The sequence below is a fragment of the Argopecten irradians genome, chromosome 10, assembly GCF_041381155.1.
Source record: "Argopecten irradians isolate NY chromosome 10, Ai_NY, whole genome shotgun sequence".
Lineage (NCBI taxonomy): Eukaryota > Metazoa > Mollusca > Bivalvia > Pectinida > Pectinidae > Argopecten > Argopecten irradians.
The window spans coordinates 12,711,344-12,730,973 of NC_091143.1; the positions used below are offsets into that span (position 1 = coordinate 12,711,344).

Below are 19,630 nucleotides of genomic sequence, written 5' to 3' on the forward strand. Positions count from 1 at the left end.
GTACACATACCCAGGTCTGATACTCAACTATTCATTGGCTATCAAAGACAACAGATAAACCTAAGCCATTGGTTGGTTAGAATAACATGTGACATAATCTTAGATTCTCATTGACTGAACAGTTCAAACTGAAAACATGCTACACCTGCTTCATGAGGCATGTAACTCAATATCACGTTTAAAAGCAAAAATTTGTCAGATCTCTTGATGTATTAAATGATATTTTTTAAGCTCTTTCTCCCCTAAAATATCATAATGAACTCTTCCAGACTTTGAATCAGAATAATTCAAATGTGTTTTCAGGGGTGGGTGGGTTAACAAAAAATCATATTTAATTTGTTTGTCAATGATAAGTTGTATGCCTTATAAACTTTGATTAAAGAAATGTATTTTCATTTGCCATACATATATACAGTACATATGTACAAAATTACTTTTATAAATGAATCAATCCCATGTTGAAGGACTTTCCAAGGCTACCTCAGTCAGTCGGCGAAATGAAATTTAGAATGGTAGAAGCCATCAAATAGCAATACTGATTGTTCTTTAAAGGAGGCAATTTGTTTAATGGCTCAGAATGAAAACAGCGTTACATAATAACACCGTTTAAGAGTCTACCTGGCCAAGAGGAAACATGGAAACGAACCAGACTATAGCTACACACACATAGTCATCAGTATAGTGTCTTTCTGTATTTCAATGTAGCTGGACAGGTTTTTTTCTTATTACTTCTAAATAAAGGACGGATAATAGATAAAGGAACTAGCCCGAACATGGGCGAGGCAGACATCTTCGCATGTCCTGGGGTAATAAATCATGCCATAATTGTCGAATTGTCTGTGACAAATAAAACCATATGGCCTAACAGTATTAGATATGGCAATGTAGTCAGGTACCATGTAACCTCATTTCCTCTGAATGTCAAGTATGAGCAACGCCACAGACGTATATAGGTACTGCATTGTCGGAGGCTTCGCCATCATTTGACAATGTATCAAACTGAAGTCTGTTACCTCGGCAATTTTGAATGGCTTCTCCGTCACCAGCTAAAGCCTTATCATTAGATCAGAGATACATGCAATTGACCCATAGGTCCTGCGATATGTGCCCGCCGGTGACATTTATCAGATCTAACCATTCCCGTAAGAGCTATTCCAATATCTGATTATACCAAAAATGCTATAAACATATGCTGTCCAGTTCTGAATCCAATTTTCATGTTTTTGTCATTCCATATATAATTTACGTGGAAGGAGTCCGGCTAATAAATGGTCAGTAGTGGACATGAAGAATAAAAAGTGATCAATAGGTATGCCAAGTAGCCCCTTTATTAAGCCAAAGAAAATAAAACAGTATTCTTGACTAGCTGGCAGCATTTCATTAGAATCTCACCCTGACATTATAATAGGACATTACTGTGATTCATGACTGGACAAGAAAGATTTACAAAGGTGAAACCACAGGTTTGTGATCATCATGACTACAGCTTTATTCAAGACAAAAAGAAATATATATTCTTTATTTTTTGATTACCAAATATAATATATCTTTTAATGGACCGGCTTGATTTTAATTGTCCTATGTCTTATCTATATGACAGCAAAGTATATTTATTAAATAGTGATACCAAAATTTAATTTGTATTCAAACAAGTTCACCGTCTTACTTTTTTGGCCATTTTAGATTTTTAAATTTTAGTATGTGTAGTTTATTCACGGAACATCAATTAAACTTATACATATATGGAAACTAACATTCAGGATTTTTTTCTTAATGGACCTTATTAATTGTATTAAGTGTAAAATTTCAGGTAAATTTCCAAAAAGCTTATTCTTCCTATGGCCAAAGTTTTGGTGTAAAATGTTATGAAAGAGTCAATCTAACGTCAAATAAGCCTCCTCAACATTTCAGATGATAGCTACAAGATTTTATTATTAATGCATTTTCAACAAAATATCCCAGAGGGATCTTGGTGCCCATCAAAGAATGATCTAAGTCTGACAATGGAAAGAGGATCTTTTCTCTGCTTTTCAAAGTTTTACTACATATTACAACATATGAAATTTGAGAAAGATCCTTTCAGTACTTTTCTGAGATATATAACACTAACAAACTTCAATTGTCAAAATCCAAGATGGCCACTTGTCGTCCATATTGTTGACCAATCAGTCCCAAAATGCAATATGCACAACTAGGACCCTAGGGGAACCTACATGTATAATTTGAGAGAGATCCCTTCTGTACTTTCGGAGAAATAGCGGTAACAAATTTTAACTATCAAAATCCAAGATGGCTGCCTGGCGGCCATCATTTTGACCGATCAATCCCAAAATGCAATATGCACAACTAGGGCCCTAGGGGAACCTACACATGAAATTTGAGAAAAATCCCTTCTGTACTTTCGGAGAAATAGCGGTAACAAACTTTAACTTTCAAAATCCAAGATGGCTTCTTGTTGACCAATCAGTCATAAAATGCAATATGCACTACTAGGGCCCTAGGGGCACCTACATATGAAATTTGAGAGAGACCCCTACAGAGCTTATTTCACTTATTTAACTTTTAAATCCACTTACATTACATTATTTTTCATTTTGAAATGGATAATTCTGCAAAATATTAATGTTGATAATAGATGCCTTATTTGTGGAATTGCTTATTTGTAGATAAATACTTTATTACAATTATATATAGACATCAGTAATAAGGGTCTTAGAAAGATCCTGACATTTACAGTTAACATGGTATGACGATTCATCAATATTGACACCTGTTCACTAATCTGATGTATATTAAGTACAGTCTATCCATAGGAGTAAGAAGGGAACGAGGGCGGACATAATCACAGGCGGACATAATCACACAATGTCATACTGCAAAAGAACACGAGTCGGGATAATATAACAGTAAATCGGTGAGAATTAACAAGATGGCTGACAAACAAAAATCAATAGACTTGATGAGCTTACAGAAATGTGTAGCCACTATCTAATAATAGAAAATGTACCCTAAACGGTCGACAATGCCACTCTGAATCAATATCGACAGGACAAATGACCGCTGAACGCCACCACTATCTTAATGAACATGGAAAACCTCTCAAGTTGTTCCTGTGGTTGTGTAATGATTGACAACCAGAATTGTGTAGATTTCTATTGTTACTGTGTTCACTTATTCACCCCTGAAATTTCATAATGGACAGGTCTAGTCTTTGATTTAGATGAACCTAATGTGTCGTCAGGGGTAAATGAATGATAAATGTATTGCATAACGATAGCATAAACGGTGGTATATAGACCCATCTAGTTTACTTTTATGACATGAAGATTTGGGTTCTGGTGTTATTAAACATTGCCAGTAAACCTATCAGTACTAGTTACTTGGCCAAAGACAATTTTCTAATAAAAATGACTTTATAAGTTTCATAATAATTTCAAAATGAAATTTTAGCAGGAAGTTGCATATTTCATTGATTTTTCATGTTGACATTAGGACATCTGATGACATATCACACAAACATTTACCTCAGTTTCTGCACTAAACATGTGAAATGTTCCATTTGCAAATTGAATTTACAGTAAAATGTAACACTGTCATGAATATTCCGAAAGCTTGACAGCTGAAATATTACATAACTGCATCCGATTGGCTGTAGAGCTTTTAATGATGTCAAACAGTAACACATATTACATGTAAAAATAATCATGTTATTATGTAAACATCATTTTTAAAAGTACTTTTTCTCACTATTTTATTAGGAATAATTATAAATTCATACATTATTCATCATTATAGGGGACCCATTATATAATTGTTAAAATTATGGTTACTAGAATAAATTTACAGAATAAATTAACTTACAGAAAATATAATTGGCAAAATATTGCAATTATCTACTTACGGGAAAGTGCTAAATGGACATAACTCATATGATGGGCACCAATTGAGCATTATCAATGGAAGTATCAATGGTGAGTACCAATTGAACATTATCAATGGTGAGTACCAATTGAACATTATCAATGTGAGACCTTATCAATTGAACCAATTGAGCATTATCAATGGTGAGTACCAATTGAGCATTATCAATGGTGAGTACCAATTGAGCATTATCAATGGTGAGTACCAATTGAGCATTATCAATGGTGAGTACCAATTGAGCATTATCAATGGTGAGTACCAATTGAGCATTATCAATGGTGAGTACCAATTGAACATTATCAATGGTGAGTACCAATTGAGCATTATCAATGGTGAGTACCAATTGAGCATTATCAATGGTGAGTACCAATTGAGTCATTATCAATGGTGAGGTACCAATTCTAGCATTATCAATGGTGAGTACCAATTGAACAATGGGTGATTATCAATGGTGAGTACCAATTGACACATTATCAATGGTGAGTACCAATGAGGCATTATCAAAGTAACATTGATCAATGGTGAGTACCAATTTGAGCAATATCAATGGTGAGTACCAATTGAACAATTATCAATGGTGAGTACCAATTGTAACATTATCAATGGTGAGTACCAATTGAACATTATCAATGGTGAGAAACCACAATTGAGCATTAATCAATGGTGAGTACCAATTGAACATATCAGTGGTGAGTACCGAATGAGAGCATTAATCAATGGTGAGTACCAATTGACATTATCAATGGTGAGTACCAATTGAGCATTATCAATGGTGAGTACCAATTGAGCATTATCAATGGTGAGTACCAATTGAGCATTATCAATGGTGAGTACCAATTGAGCATTATCAATGGTGAGTACCAATTGAGCATTATCAATGGTGAGTACCAATTGAGCATTATCAATGGTGAGTACCAATTGAGCATTATCAATGGTGAGTACCAATTGAGCATTATCAATGGTGAGTACCAATTGAACATTATCAATGGTGAGTACCAATTGAGCATTATCAATGGTATACCAATTGAGCATTATCAATGGTGAGTACCAATTGAACATTATCAATGGTGAGTACCAATTGAGCATTATCAATGGTGAGTACCAATTGAGCATTATCAATGGTGAGACCAATTGAGCATTATCAATGTGTGAGTACCAATTGCATTATCAATGGTGATTGTACCAATTGCTACACAAATCAAGCATTATCAATGGTGAGTCAGACCAATTGAGCATTATCAATGGTGAGTACCAATTGAACATTATCAATGGTGGTGTACCAAATCAAGCATTATCAATTATGCAGGTACCGAACTGAACATTACAATGGTGAATACCAATTGAGCATTCTCAATGGTAGATACCACTTTGAGCATTATCGATGGTGGAGTACCAATTGAGCATTATCAATGGTGAATACCATTGATATTATCAATGGTGAGTACCAATTGAGCATTATCAATGGTGAGTACCTATTGATCAATTGAGCCATATATCAATGGTGAGGACCAATTGAGCATTATCAATGGTTGAGTACCATAATTTGAGCATTATCAATGGTGAGTAATACCAATTGAGTACAATTCATTATTCAATGGTGATACACAATTGAGCATTATCAATGGTGAGTAACCAATTGAGCATTATCAATGGTACCAATTGAGTATTTGAGCATGGTGGAGTACCAATTGAGCATTATCAATGGTGAGTATAGTCCAAATTGAGTAACCAATTTAGCAAATTAACATATGGTGATTACCAATGAACATTCATCAATGGGAGTACCAATTTGAGGCATTATCAATGGTGAGTACCAATTGAGCATTATCAATGGTGAGTACCAATTGAGCATTATCAATGGTGAGTACCAATTGAGCATTATCAATGGTGAGTACCAATTGAGCATTATCAATGGTGAGTACCAATTGAGCATTATCAAATGTGTGAGTTACCAATTGACAATTGAGCATTGAGCAATTATCAATGGTGAGTACCAATTGAGCATTATCAATGGTGAATACCCAATTGAGCCATTATCAATGGTGAGTACAATTGTACCAAGCATTATCAATGGTGAGTATCAATTGAGCATTATCAATGGTGAGTACCAATTGAAGCATTATCAACTGGAGAGTACCAATTGACGCATTATCCAATGGTGAGTACATTATTGTGACATTATCAATGGTGAGAAACAATTGAGCAATTGAGAGTAACAATTTATCACTTATCAATGGTGAGTACCAATTGGAGCATTAGTATCAATGGTGGAGTACCAATTGAGCATTATCAATGGTGAGTATCAATTGAGCATTATCATGGTGATCATCCAATTGAGCATTGATCACTGGAAATACCAATTGAATTAATCAAGGTGAGTACCCAATTGAGCATGATCAATGGTGAGTACCGCTATGTATTATCAATGGTAGGGCATTATGTCAATTGTGTGAGCATTATCCAAAGGTGGGGTACCAATTGAGCCATTATCAATGTATCCAATTTATTGAGTGCAACTTTGAACACCAGTACCAAATGAGCATTATCAATGGTGAGTACCAATTGAATTAATCTATGGTGTAGTGTACATAACTGATATATCAATGGTGAGTAAAATTGAGTACCAATTCAGCATTATCAATGGTGAGGTACCAATTGAAGCATTAATCAATGGTGATATGCTGGTGTACCCAATTGAGCATTATCCAATGGGTGAGTACCAATTGAGCATTGAATCAATTGAGCATTATGGTGAGTACCAATTGAACATTGGAACATTATCAATGGTGAGTACCAATTGAGCATTATACAATGGTGAGTACCAATTGAACATTATCAATGGTGAGTACCAATTACCAATTGAGTATGCCAATTGAGCATTATCAAATGGTGAGTACCAATTGAGCATTATCAATGGTGAGTACCAATTGAGCATTATCAATGGTGAGTACCAATTGAGCATTATCAATGGTGAGTACCAATTGAGCATTATCAATGGTGAGTACCAATTGAGCATTATCAATGGTGAGTACCAATTGAGCATTATCAATGGTGAGTACCAATTGATCAATGGTTGGTACCATTATCATTAATGGTGAGTACCAATTGAGCATTATCAATGGTGAGTACCAATTGAGCATTATCAATGGTGAGTACCAATTGAGCATTATCAATGGTGAGTACCAATTGAGCATTATCAATGGTGAGTACCAATTGAGCATTATCTATGGTGAGGACCAGTAACCAATGGTTAGTGAGCATTTATCAATGGTGAGTACCCAATGACGTTGAGCATTATCAATGGTGAGTACCGTAATTGAGCATTATCAATGGTGCGAGTAAAAAAGGGTATAAAATAAATTTGAATTGAGCATTATCAATGGTGAGTACCAATTTGAGCATTATGAAACAATCGGTGAGTTCCAATGATCCTCCGAATCGCATTATATCATGGTGAGTACCAGAAATTTTGAGCATTATCAATGGTGAGGTACCAATTGAAACATTACTTCGAGTATTGTAGTGAATCACGAAGCCGTGGGACAATGTCCATGACGGCATTTCATAAGTGAGCTATCTTTATAAACCTAAAAGTAGTCTACTATCTAACATGTATTCAAATTATTGTCACATAAACTGGAAATAAAGTGATTAAAAAAAATAAAAAAAATAAACTCATGAAATTGAGCGATTCGATTTCACTATATTAATTTTTCGAGATATCGGCAGCCATTGTACGTCTACGTACACATACATGTATATCTTTCATTTTATGTGTAACCCGGTGGTTGAAATACGAAATATATTATTTTTTATACAAGTATGTATAAATATAATTCCAATCCTTGCCATGTTGTTCACATTTCGTTATATTTATGATTAAAATGTTAATGGAGCAGATTTTTCGTGTATAACAGAAATATGATACAAGAAATCTAATTTATCTATTCATATCAATGGTGAGTAACCAATGGAGCATTAGAGTACCAATTGAGCATTATCAATGGTGAGTACCAATTGAATCAATGAAGTACATTATTATCAATGGTGAGTACCAATTGAGCATTATCAATGGTGAGTACCAATTGAGCAATTATCAATGGTGAGTACCAATTGAACATTATCAATGGTGAGTACCAATTGAGCATTATCAATGGTTGGATACCAATTGAACATTATCAATGGTGAGTACCAATTGAGCATTATCAATGGTGAGTACCAATTGAGCATTATCAATGGTGAGTACCAATTGAGCATTATCAATGGTGAGTACCAATTGGAGCATTATCAATGGTGGAGTACCAATTGAGCATTATCAATGGTGAGTACCAATTGAGCATTATCAATGGTGGATACCAATTGAACATTATCAATGGTGAATACCAATTGAGTATTATCAATGGAGAGTACCAATTGAGCATTATCAATGGTGAGTACATCAATTGAGCATTATCAATGTGGGTTATACCAATTGAAAATAATCAATGGTGATTAGTACCAATTGAGCATTATCAATGGTGAGTACCAATTGAGCATTATCAATGGTGGGTACCAATTGAGCATTATCAATGGTGAGTACCAATTGAATTATCAAGTACCAATTGAGCATTATCAATGGTGAGTACCAATTGAAAATTATCAATGGTGAGTACCAATTGAGCATTATCAATGGTGAGTACCAATTGAACATTATCAATGGTTAGTACCAATTGTAGCATAACCAATGGTGAGTACAAACTGAGCATTATCAATGGTGAGTACCAATTGAGCATTATCAATGTTGGATACCAATTGTACAAAATCAATGTTGAGTATACCAATTGAGCATTATCAATGGTGAGTACCAAATGAGCATTATCATGTGATCATTTGGTTGGTACCAATTGTACATTACCATTGTGGATATCAATGGTGATAATTATCAATGGTGGACAATTGATTTAATTTGACATTTCGGCATTACCAATCATCTCTGCTCAAATTTAAATTTCTGTTCAACAGAATTCACTGTTCAATGTAATTTTCTGTTCAAGAGAATTCACTGTTCAATGTAATTTTCTTATCAACAGACATCACTGTTCAATGTTATCCTCTGTTCAACAGAATTTACTTTTCAATGTAAATTTCTGTTCAAGAAAATTGACTGTTCACTGTATCTTTTGATCAAGAGAATTCACTGTTAAATGTAATTTTCTTTTTTACAGAATTCACTATTCAACGTAATTTTCTGTTCTACAGAAATCACTGTTCAATTTTATTTTCTGTTCAAGAGAATTCACTGTTCAATGTAATTTTCTGTTCAAAAAAATCACTGTTCACTGTAATTTTTTGCTCAAGAGAATTCACTGTTTAATGTAATTTTCTGTTCAACAGAAATCAGTGTTCAATGTTATTTTCTGATCAACAGAATTAACTGTTCAATGTGCTTTTTTTTATATGTTCAATAACATTTACTGTTCCATAAAACTATTATGAGCTAATGAGGAATATCCTGGTTCTTTATAGCTGTGATAATGCTATCTGACAAAATCCTTCTCAATGATTAAGGAATCAGTGACTGCAGGCTTCTTAGTCTTATCACTCAAGGGCTCTGAACATAAAAAATGCTTTACATAATATCTAGATTCTCCAAATTGAAATTGAATTATCAAATTATCTTTTACACAGTGTTTCAGTTTGCTTTTATATTGAACCAAATGAATTATAGATACGCTCAGGGCGGATTTCAGATGTATGTGGAATAAGATTTGTGTAACTTAATCATGGAGCTCTTCAGTAACTCCACATAAATATGCTTGGTTTCAGAGATACTAATCCATCAATTTAAATACAATCACGATTATCTAATAGGACTAATTCATGATGCGAGTGTTTCAATGCACTATAGCTACCGATAGAAGATGTGTGCATCTGAAATCCATGATCAGCAAAACCTTTCATATAATCTTTTAGTGTAATTATCTGCTGTTCTGCATGATCAGTTAACAAGACTGGCCATGGAATTTGTACTGGGAACTCAAGTGCAAGGCAGCAAAAAACTAAGGATTAAAGAAACAAACTTCCTTAAAATGAAGCAAAGGAGCATGTGCAGTTTTGATTTGGAATGTTTTCATCGTAGATTTAGAACTCATCAACAATGCCAGAACATGGTTTTTTTGTTAAAGAAACATTTTTGTTCCTAATTGGTACATCTAATTATTTGGAGACACAGAAGTACGAGAAAGGCGATATATAAAACATATGTTTAAGGATTTCAACTCTCACTTAAAACCTCCTGCTGTATCAGCCTTTACTAAACCATGTAGTACATGGCCTTTATCGCACTTGGCAGACATCTTAATCTGAAGGATAAGATTTTATCTTGTTAAACAAACAAAAACACTTGAACCGTTACTACACAAATGAGAGTACACTGAACTCAGGCACGTACAGATTGAGTTCTCATGAATATTCATGGCTAAGGCTATTGAAACAAAAGCTTCCATTTGAGGATAAACAGACCGCTCTGTGATAGACAGGTTTTGACTGTACTTGACGCAGCCAGCCAGAATAAACGATCTTTATCTTGTTATATGGCCATCAGCTTGACCGAAAAGATTAATTATCTACAACAGGAAGCTTAATACAGCCAGAATCATGGAAATTAACTACCAGCAGGAATAGAGAGGACTAACATTCAGGAACAATCACAGAACAGTTAAATTTGTCCTTTATATGACCTTATTACACCAAGGTTTTTATATATATAGTACAAAGGCCTAGGTCATGACCTCTGCAGATTCAAGGTCATATGATTTTATTTTAGACACAAATGCAATTTGACATATTTGAAGCCATAAATTTAGATCAAAACATCATGAAAATTTCATTCAAAGGTCATAATCTTACATTCAAAGGCATACCTTTATATAAAAAGGTCATGCCCTGACCCACAAAGTTTAAGACCTGACATACAAAGGTCATAGCAAAAAAAAAAGATTAAATACTCTGAAATTGAAACCATATAACAATACATAGAAATGTTATGATGTTATGATTATAGTTATACAGGTTTTGAAGTCTAAGGTATAAGATATTAGCTTATATGAACATAAAATGATTCACATTTCACTTTCATAGATATTTTGAGAACAAAAATATTTATAAATTATGTATAAAGAAAGATGGCCATAGTGGCTGGGTGGTTAAGACGTGCGGACATATTAACACAAGCCCTCCACCTCCGGGTCGCAAGTTCGAATCCCATGTAGGCCATTGTTTTTTCGCCGCATACTCCGGTTTTCCTCCACCATCAAACCTGGCACATCATTAAATGACCCTGGCTGATAATAGGACATTAAACTTAACAAACCAAAGGGTAACAGTACTATAACTTATCCTTTACTACACTGAAGAAACCAAAATCACTTCATTACAAAAAAGAAGACATGGCTTTCATTCTCCCTGGCTGATATGATGATTTTCCTATGTAATTAAGTGCCATGATCGGTGTACATTTCTGATTGTATGAAGATGACTTTCTATCAGATTCAGACACCAAGTCAAACAGAAGATAATGACCAATTCCAAATATCCATGTAGGAGATGAAGACATAAAAGAGTTTCCAGTGATTCTGTCATGAAGGCACTGCAGGCATTGTCTGTTGTATATAAACACATCAGATCTCAGAGCCTGGTTTTTCATCAAAGCCTGGTATAAAACACATTATCAGATCTCTTATCAAAGTCAGTCAATTTAAATGTCTCTCAATATTGTCTGTTGTATATAAACACATTATCAAATCTCTTTATCAAAGCCTGGTTCTATCTCAGTCAATTTAAATGTCTCTCAATATTGTCTACTGTATATAAACACAGTTATCAGATCTCTTTATCAAAGCCTGGTTCTATCTCAGTCAATTTAAATGTCTCTCAATATTGTCTACTGTATATAAACACATTATCAGATCTCTTTATCAAAGCCTGGTTTTATATCAGTCAATTTAAATGTCTCTCAATATTGTCTACTGTATATAACCAGATTATCAGATCTCTTTATCAAAGCCTGGTTTTATATCAGTCAATTTAAATGTCTCTCAATATTGTCTACTGTATATAAACACATTATCAGATCTCTTTATCAAAGCCTGGTTCTATCTCAGTCAATTTAAATGTCTCTCAATATTGTCTACTGTATATAAACACATTATCAAATTTCTTTATCAAAGCCTGGTTTTATCTCAGTCAATTTAAATGTCTCTCAATATTGTCTACTGTATATAAACAGATTATCAGATCTCTTTATCAAAGCCTGGTTCTATCTCAGTCAATTTAAATGTCTCTCAATATTGTCTACTGTATATAAACACATTATCAATCTCTTTATCAAAGCCTGGTTTTATATCAGTCAATTTAAATGTCTCTCAATATTGTCTACTGTATATAAACACATTATCAGATCTCTTTATCAAAGCCTGGTTCTATCTCAGTCAATTTAAATGTCTCTCAATATTGTCTACTGTATATAAACACATTATCAGATCTCTTTATCAAAGCCTGGTTCTATCTCAGTCAATTTAAATGTCTCTCAATATTGTCTGTTGTATATAAACACATTATCAAATCTCTTTATCAAAGCCTGGTTCTATCTCAGTCAATTTAAATGTCTCTCAATATTGTCTACTGTATATAAACAGATTATCAGATCTCTTTATCAAAGCCTGGTTTTATATCAGTCAATTTAAATGTCTCTCAATATTGTCTACTGTATATAAACACATTATCAGATCTCTTTATCAAAGCCTGGTTCTATCTCAGTCAATTTAAATGTCTCTCAATATTGTCTACTGTATATAAACACATTATCAGATCTCTTTATCAAAGCCTGGTTCTATCTCAGTCAATTTAAATGTCTCTCAATATTGTCTGTTGTATATAAACACATTATCAAATTTCTTTATCAAAGCCTGGTTCTATCTCAGTCAATTTAAATGTCTCTCAATATTGTCTACTGTATATAAACAGATCATCAGATCTCTTTATCAAAGCCTGGTTTTATATCAGTCAATTTAAATGTCTCTCAATATTGTTCTACTGTATATAAACACATTATCAGATCTCTTATCAAAGCCTGGTTCTATCTCAGTCAATTTAAATGTCTCTCAATATTGTCTACTGTATATAAACAGATTATCAGATCTCTTTATCAAAGCCTGGTTTTATATCAGTCAATTTAAATGTCTCTCAATATTGTCTACTGTATATAAACAGATTATCAGGTCTCTTTATCAAAGCCTGGTTCTATCTCAGTCAATTTAAATGTCTCTCAATATTGTCTGCTGTATATAAACAGATTATCAAATCTCTTTAACAAAGCCTGGTTCTATCTCAGTCAATTTAAATGTCTCTCAATATTGTCTACTGTATATAAACACATTATCAGGTCTCTTTATCAAAGCCTGGTTCTATCTCAGTCAATTTAAATGTCTCTCAATATTGTCTACTGTATATAAACAGATTATCAAATCTCTTTAACAAAGCCTGGTTCTATCTCAGTCAATTTAAATGTCTCTCAATATTGTCTACTGTATATAACCAGATTATCAGATCTCTTTACCAAAGCCTGGTTTTATATCAGTCAATTTAAATGTCTCTCAATATTGTCTGTTGTATATAAACACATTATCAGATCTCTTTATCAAAGCCTGGTTCTATCTCAGTCAATTTAAATGTCTCTCAATATTGTCTACTGTATATAAACAATTATCAAATTTCTTTATCAAAGCCTGGTTCTATCTCAGTCAATTTAAATGTCTCTCAATATTGTCTACTGTATATAAACACATTATCAGATCTCTTTATCAAAGCCTGGTTTTATATCAGTCAATTTAAATGTCTCTCAATATTGTCTACTGTATATAAACAGATTATCAGATCTCTTTATCAAAGCCTGGTTTTATATCAGTCAATTTAAATGTCTCTCAATATTGTCTACTGTATATAAACACATTATCAGATCTCTTTATCAAAGCCTGGTTCTATCTCAGTCAATTTAAATGTCTCTCAATATTGTCTACTGTACATAAACACATTATCAGATCTCTTTATCAAAGCCTGGTTCTATCTCTGTCAATTTAAATGTCTCTCAATATTGTCTACTGTATATAAACACATTATCAAATCTCTTTATCAAAGCCTGGTTCTATCTCAGTCAATTTAAATGTCTCTCAATATTGTCTACTGTATATAAACAGATTATCAGATCTCTTTATCAAAGCCTGGTTCTATCTCTGTCAATTTAAATGTCTCTCAATATTGTCTACTGTATATAAACACATTATCAGATCTCTTTATCAAAGCCTGGTTCTATCTCAGTCAATTTAAATGTCTCTCAATATTGTCTACTGTATATAAACACATTATCAGATCTCTTTATCAAAGCCTGGTTCTATCTCAGTCAATTTAAATGTCTCTCAATATTGTCTGTTGTATATAAACACATTATCAAATTTCTTTATCAAAGCCTGGTTCTATCTCAGTCAATTTAAATGTCTCTCAATATTGTCTACTGTATATAAACAGATCATCAGATCTCTTTATCAAAGCCTGGTTTTATATCAGTCAATTTAAATGTCTCTCAATATTGTTCTACTGTATATAAACACATTATCAGATCTCTTATCAAAGCCTGGTTCTATCTCAGTCAATTTAAATGTCTCTCAATATTGTCTACTGTATATAAACACATTATCAAATCTCTTTATCAAAGCTGGTTCTCAAAATCTCTCTATAAAGCCTGGTTCTATCTCAGTCAATTTAAATGTCTCTCAATATTGTCTACTGTATATAAACACATTATCAGATCTCTTTATCAAAGCCTGGTTCTATCTCAGTCAATTTAAATGTCTCTCAATATTGTCTACTGTATATAAACACATTATCAGATCTCTTTATCAAAGCCTGGTTCTATCTCAGTCAATTTAAATGTCTCTCAATATTGTCTACTGTATATAAACACATTATCAAATCTCTTTATCAAAGCCTGGTTCTATCTCTCAAATTTAAATGTCTCTGTCTACTGTATATAAACAGATTATCAATCTCTTTATCAAAGCCTGGTTTTATCTCAGTCAATTTAAATGTCTCTCAATATTGTCTACTGTTATCACATTATCAGATCTCTATCAAAGCCTGGTTCTATCTCAGTCAATTTAAATGTCTCTCAATATTGTCTACTGTATATAAACAGATTATCAGATCTCTTTATCAAAGCCTGGTTCTTATCTCAGTCAATTTAAATGTCTCTCAATATTGTCTACTGTATATAAACACATTATCAGATCTCTTTATCAAAGCCTGGTTCTATCTCAGTCAATTTAAATGTCTCTCAATATTGTCTACTGTATATAAACACATTATCAAATCTCTTTATCAAAGCCTGGTTCTATCTCAGTCAATTTAAATGTCTCTCAATATTGTCTACTGTATATAAACACATTATCAGATCTCTTTATCAAAGCCTGGTTTCTATATCAGTCAATTTAAATGTCTCTCAATATTGTCTGTTGTATATAAACACATTATCAAATCTCTTTATCAAAGCCTGGTTCTATCTCAGTCAATTTAAATGTCTCTCAATATTGTCTACTGTATATAACCAGATTATCAGATCTCTTTACCAAAGCCTGGTTTTATCTCAGTCAATTTAAATGTCTCTCAATATTGTCTACTGTATATAAACACATTATCAATCTCTTTATCAAAGCCTGGTTCTATCTCAGTCAATTTAAATGTCTCTCAATATTGTCTACTGATATAAACATTATCAATCTCTACAAAGCTGTTTTTCAATTAATGTCTCTCAATTGTCGTATTATAATGTCTCTTTATCAAAGCCTGGTTCTATTCAGTCAATTTAATCAATATTGTCTGCTGTATATAAACACATTATCAAATCTCTTTATCAAAGCCTGGTTCTATCTCAGTCAATTTAAATGTCTCTCAATATTGTCTACTGTATATAACCAGATTATCAGATCTCTTTACCAAAGCCTGGTTTTATATCAGTCAATTTAAATGTCTCTCAATATTGTCTGTTGTATATAAACACATTATCAAATCTCTTTATCAAAGCCTGGTTCTATCTCAGTCAATTTAAATGTCTCTCAATATTGTCTACTGTATATAACCAGATTATCAGATCTCTTTACCAAAGCCTGGTTTTATATCAGTCAATTTAAATGTCTCTCAATATTGTCTACTGTATATAAACACATTATCAGATCTCTTTATCAAAGCCTGGTTCTATCTCAGTCAATTTAAATGTCTCTCAATATTGTCTACTGTATATAAACACATTATCAGATCTCTTTATCAAAGCCTGGTTCTATCTCTGTCAATTTAAATGTCTCTCAATATTGTCTACTGTATATAAACACATTATCAAATCTCTTTATCAAAGCCTGGTTCTATATCAGTCAATTTAAATGTCTCTCAATATTGTCTACTGTATATAAACAGATTATCAGATCTCTTTATCAAAGCCTGGTTCTATCTCTGTCAATTTAAATGTCTCTCAATATTGTCTACTGTATATAAACACATTATCAGATCTCTTTATCAAAGCCTGGTTCTATCTCAGTCAATTTAAATGTCTCTCAATATTGTCTACTGTATATAAACAGATTATCAGATCTCTTTATCAAAGCCTGGTTCTATCTCAGTCAATTTAAATGTCTCTCAATATTGTCTGTTGTATATAAACACAATTTTTAACCATTGATGTCTAATCATGATTGCTTCGGAGCCTTACGTTATAAAGAAGAAGTTTTTAATCATTGACATCTGATCATGATTGCTTCGGAGCCTTACGTTATAAAGAAGAAGTTTTTAATCATTGACATCTGATCATGATTGCTTCGGAGCCTTACGTTATAAAGAAGAAGTTTTTAATCATTGACATCTGATCAGGATCACGACAGAGCCTTAAGTTATAAAAAATTGAAGATTTTTAACAACTGATATTTGATATTGCCTAATTTTAGATAACAGATGTTTTATCACTGATTGTGAGAAGTGTGAATGTAGTTGTCACCTCTGATTCATTTTTGCCTTTCGGCAGAACAGCATCTGTTCATAATGTCTTGTCAATACTGGTAAATAATAAGCTTACTTTTTTATACATCAATATATTTGATGTTTTATGTATTATTTAAAGTATATACACAACAATATACGATATAATCTCAATTTTGATGTTATCCCAGATCAGACTCACATACAACTGAATATTCTGCAACACATAAAACCAAATATATAGCATGTTTGGGGCTCATATTTCAGGGAATACGGCAGAAACATCAATGCAACTGTGATTTTATCCAATGCATTGCAATGGATGAAAACATTCTAACTTTCAATAAAAATGTAAATTCATATTTGCGATAGTTAAGCCAACAAGTTTGCAGCTTTCAACATGTGAATCATTTTGAGGCTGCGTAGCTAATATGACAATATATGACAATATATATAGATAATATCTCAGAAACACCAATGAAATATATGCTCACAAAAAATTTAGTTGTTTTTGTTATTTTCCTTGTATATATTTAGCTTAAAGCTGACAATGCAAATTAAAAATATACATTTGAGATTAGATTTGATCTCAAATGTTTACTTTTTATCTTGCATTGTCAGCTTTAAGCTATATTTCATTGATACATAGTAGCAGGTAGTATAATAGCTGTTTCATTAGTTTGGTTGGTTTTATTTAGTATTTAGAGTCAAAGTTATGTAAGGACCTACCAGGTTTGATGATCGAGGAAAACCAGAGTATCAGGAGAAAAACCACTGGCAACTGCCCCACATGGGATTCAAAATCGCAACCCAGAGGGCTTGTGGTAATGTCAGAACATCTAATTAAGCACTTGGCCACCACTGCCCTATCTATTTCATTAAAGGTTGTCAATTTCATGTAGTAGCAGCTAGGAAGCTATATATATCTCAATAACCAAACTTTTACAGCAGTAAAATATCTTGCACAAATGACACAATCACAACAGCACAGTCCAGTCCATTTATATTTATGGTATTAATGAACAGTCTCTCATAACCACACACCAGTATGTTCTTATCTAGATTCATCCTCGATACTCCAGGGGTTCTGATCACTTACGATCTCTACACCCCTTGACTTTTTCATAGTGAAATTGAAGGCAGCTCAGCGGAAAACATTTGACCAATCACAGGCCAGCAAAGATTTCTTTGAAGACTACAGAGAGAGCGACGCCTTACATCAAAGCCACACAGTCAACCATAGTTTACCATTATATGGCTCTTTTGATGTACATCAAATAACTAAATTACCTGTTCTGTTCTGGTGTATTACATCCAGTTTTACTATGAGATAGTCCAGGGGTGTAGAGATCAAAAGTGATCGGAACCCCTGGAATATCGAGGATGATCTAGATTACAACATTTCCATCGACTGAACTATCATATCGCCCCTGATTTGCAAGAAGACCATAAAAAAAGCAAAAACACAAGAAAAATAGCAGATTTGAAGAATAGGCCAAGACTCAAGCATAGAAAGATTTTCCCCAAGTAATTAGCATGTGGATATTTCTTTTTAGCAAGATCAATATGAGAAAGAAATCCAAGCTTATTTAAGATTCCCGTTTTCAAAGAAAGTGTGCCACCGATGATAAAGCCGCACTGTGACGGACATCTTACCTCCGGCTCCTGTGAAAGATGTGCGTGATGAGCATGACTGGGACTAACTGATCGCTTGCTGATACGAGGATGTTCTAGTATATAGTGGTCCTTCAGGTTTCCAATCTACAACAACAAATATAACAAAATTTTAATCTATATAAATCATTCATATTTTCCCTTACAACAATATGATAATATAACCATTCAACTTATGGAAAAAAATATCTATCTATTTTTAATACATATATAAAAGTTTTCCATAGCAAAAGACCAAAATAAGGGAGAAAATATTTATTCACTTTTAACCTATATAAACTTTTCCCTGGCAACCATGGGATAAACCAATGTCAAATATGGGGGGAAATATACATGTACCATATTCGCCATAATTAGCACCCAGGGCGCTTAAATAATCGAAACAAAGGGGGCACTTATTTATGAACCAAAAGGTAATATAAGTTGTGGACGAAAACAAGACAGCAATATTTCAAATCTGACCTCATAGTACATTAGTATGTTACAGTAAACATAATATACATTTTATCCTCCGAGACACATTATCATGTCGTGATTCACATGTAAAAGACTCGCAAGTCCATGTAATATGGGATACAACGCTGATGTTAGAGGCATCACATGTTGTAAGACATTGTTAAATCCAAGCAATGGAAAGGGTGTGTTTATAAAACTTCAACTCTTCTCCTGGAAAAAGGGAAGGGGTGCTCATAGGGGGAGGGGGGAATATGGTAACCATTTTTAACCTATGTAAACAACTTTTTACTAGCAACAATGGGATAAACCAATGTCATTAATGGTAAAAAATTTAACCTATATTAACAAACTTTTAACTTTGTTGTACTTTCCTGATTTCTAACCTTTTTGAAATATATTTACCTTTTTTTATATATACGCAATATTTTGTGTTTGTGACCATCAGATATTATTTATTACCTGCGGTTTATTTACCTGTACATATCTGTACAGCATTTCACACAATACACAATTCTAAGAATTATTT

General features: G+C 33.1%; 1 protein-coding gene across 2 annotated transcripts in view; it reads right to left on the reverse strand.

Annotated features, from left to right (window-relative positions):
* Window positions 1–19,630, reverse strand: part of LOC138333145 (furin-like protease kpc-1) — a 67,880-nt gene that overhangs the window by 39,975 nt on the left and 8,275 nt on the right. For both annotated transcript variants that reach the window (XM_069281313.1, XM_069281312.1), the window contains exon 2: window positions 18,631–18,735. In XM_069281313.1, the coding sequence (XP_069137414.1) occupies window positions 18,631–18,735 (105 nt within the window). The remainder of the gene's footprint in view (window positions 1–18,630; window positions 18,736–19,630) is intronic.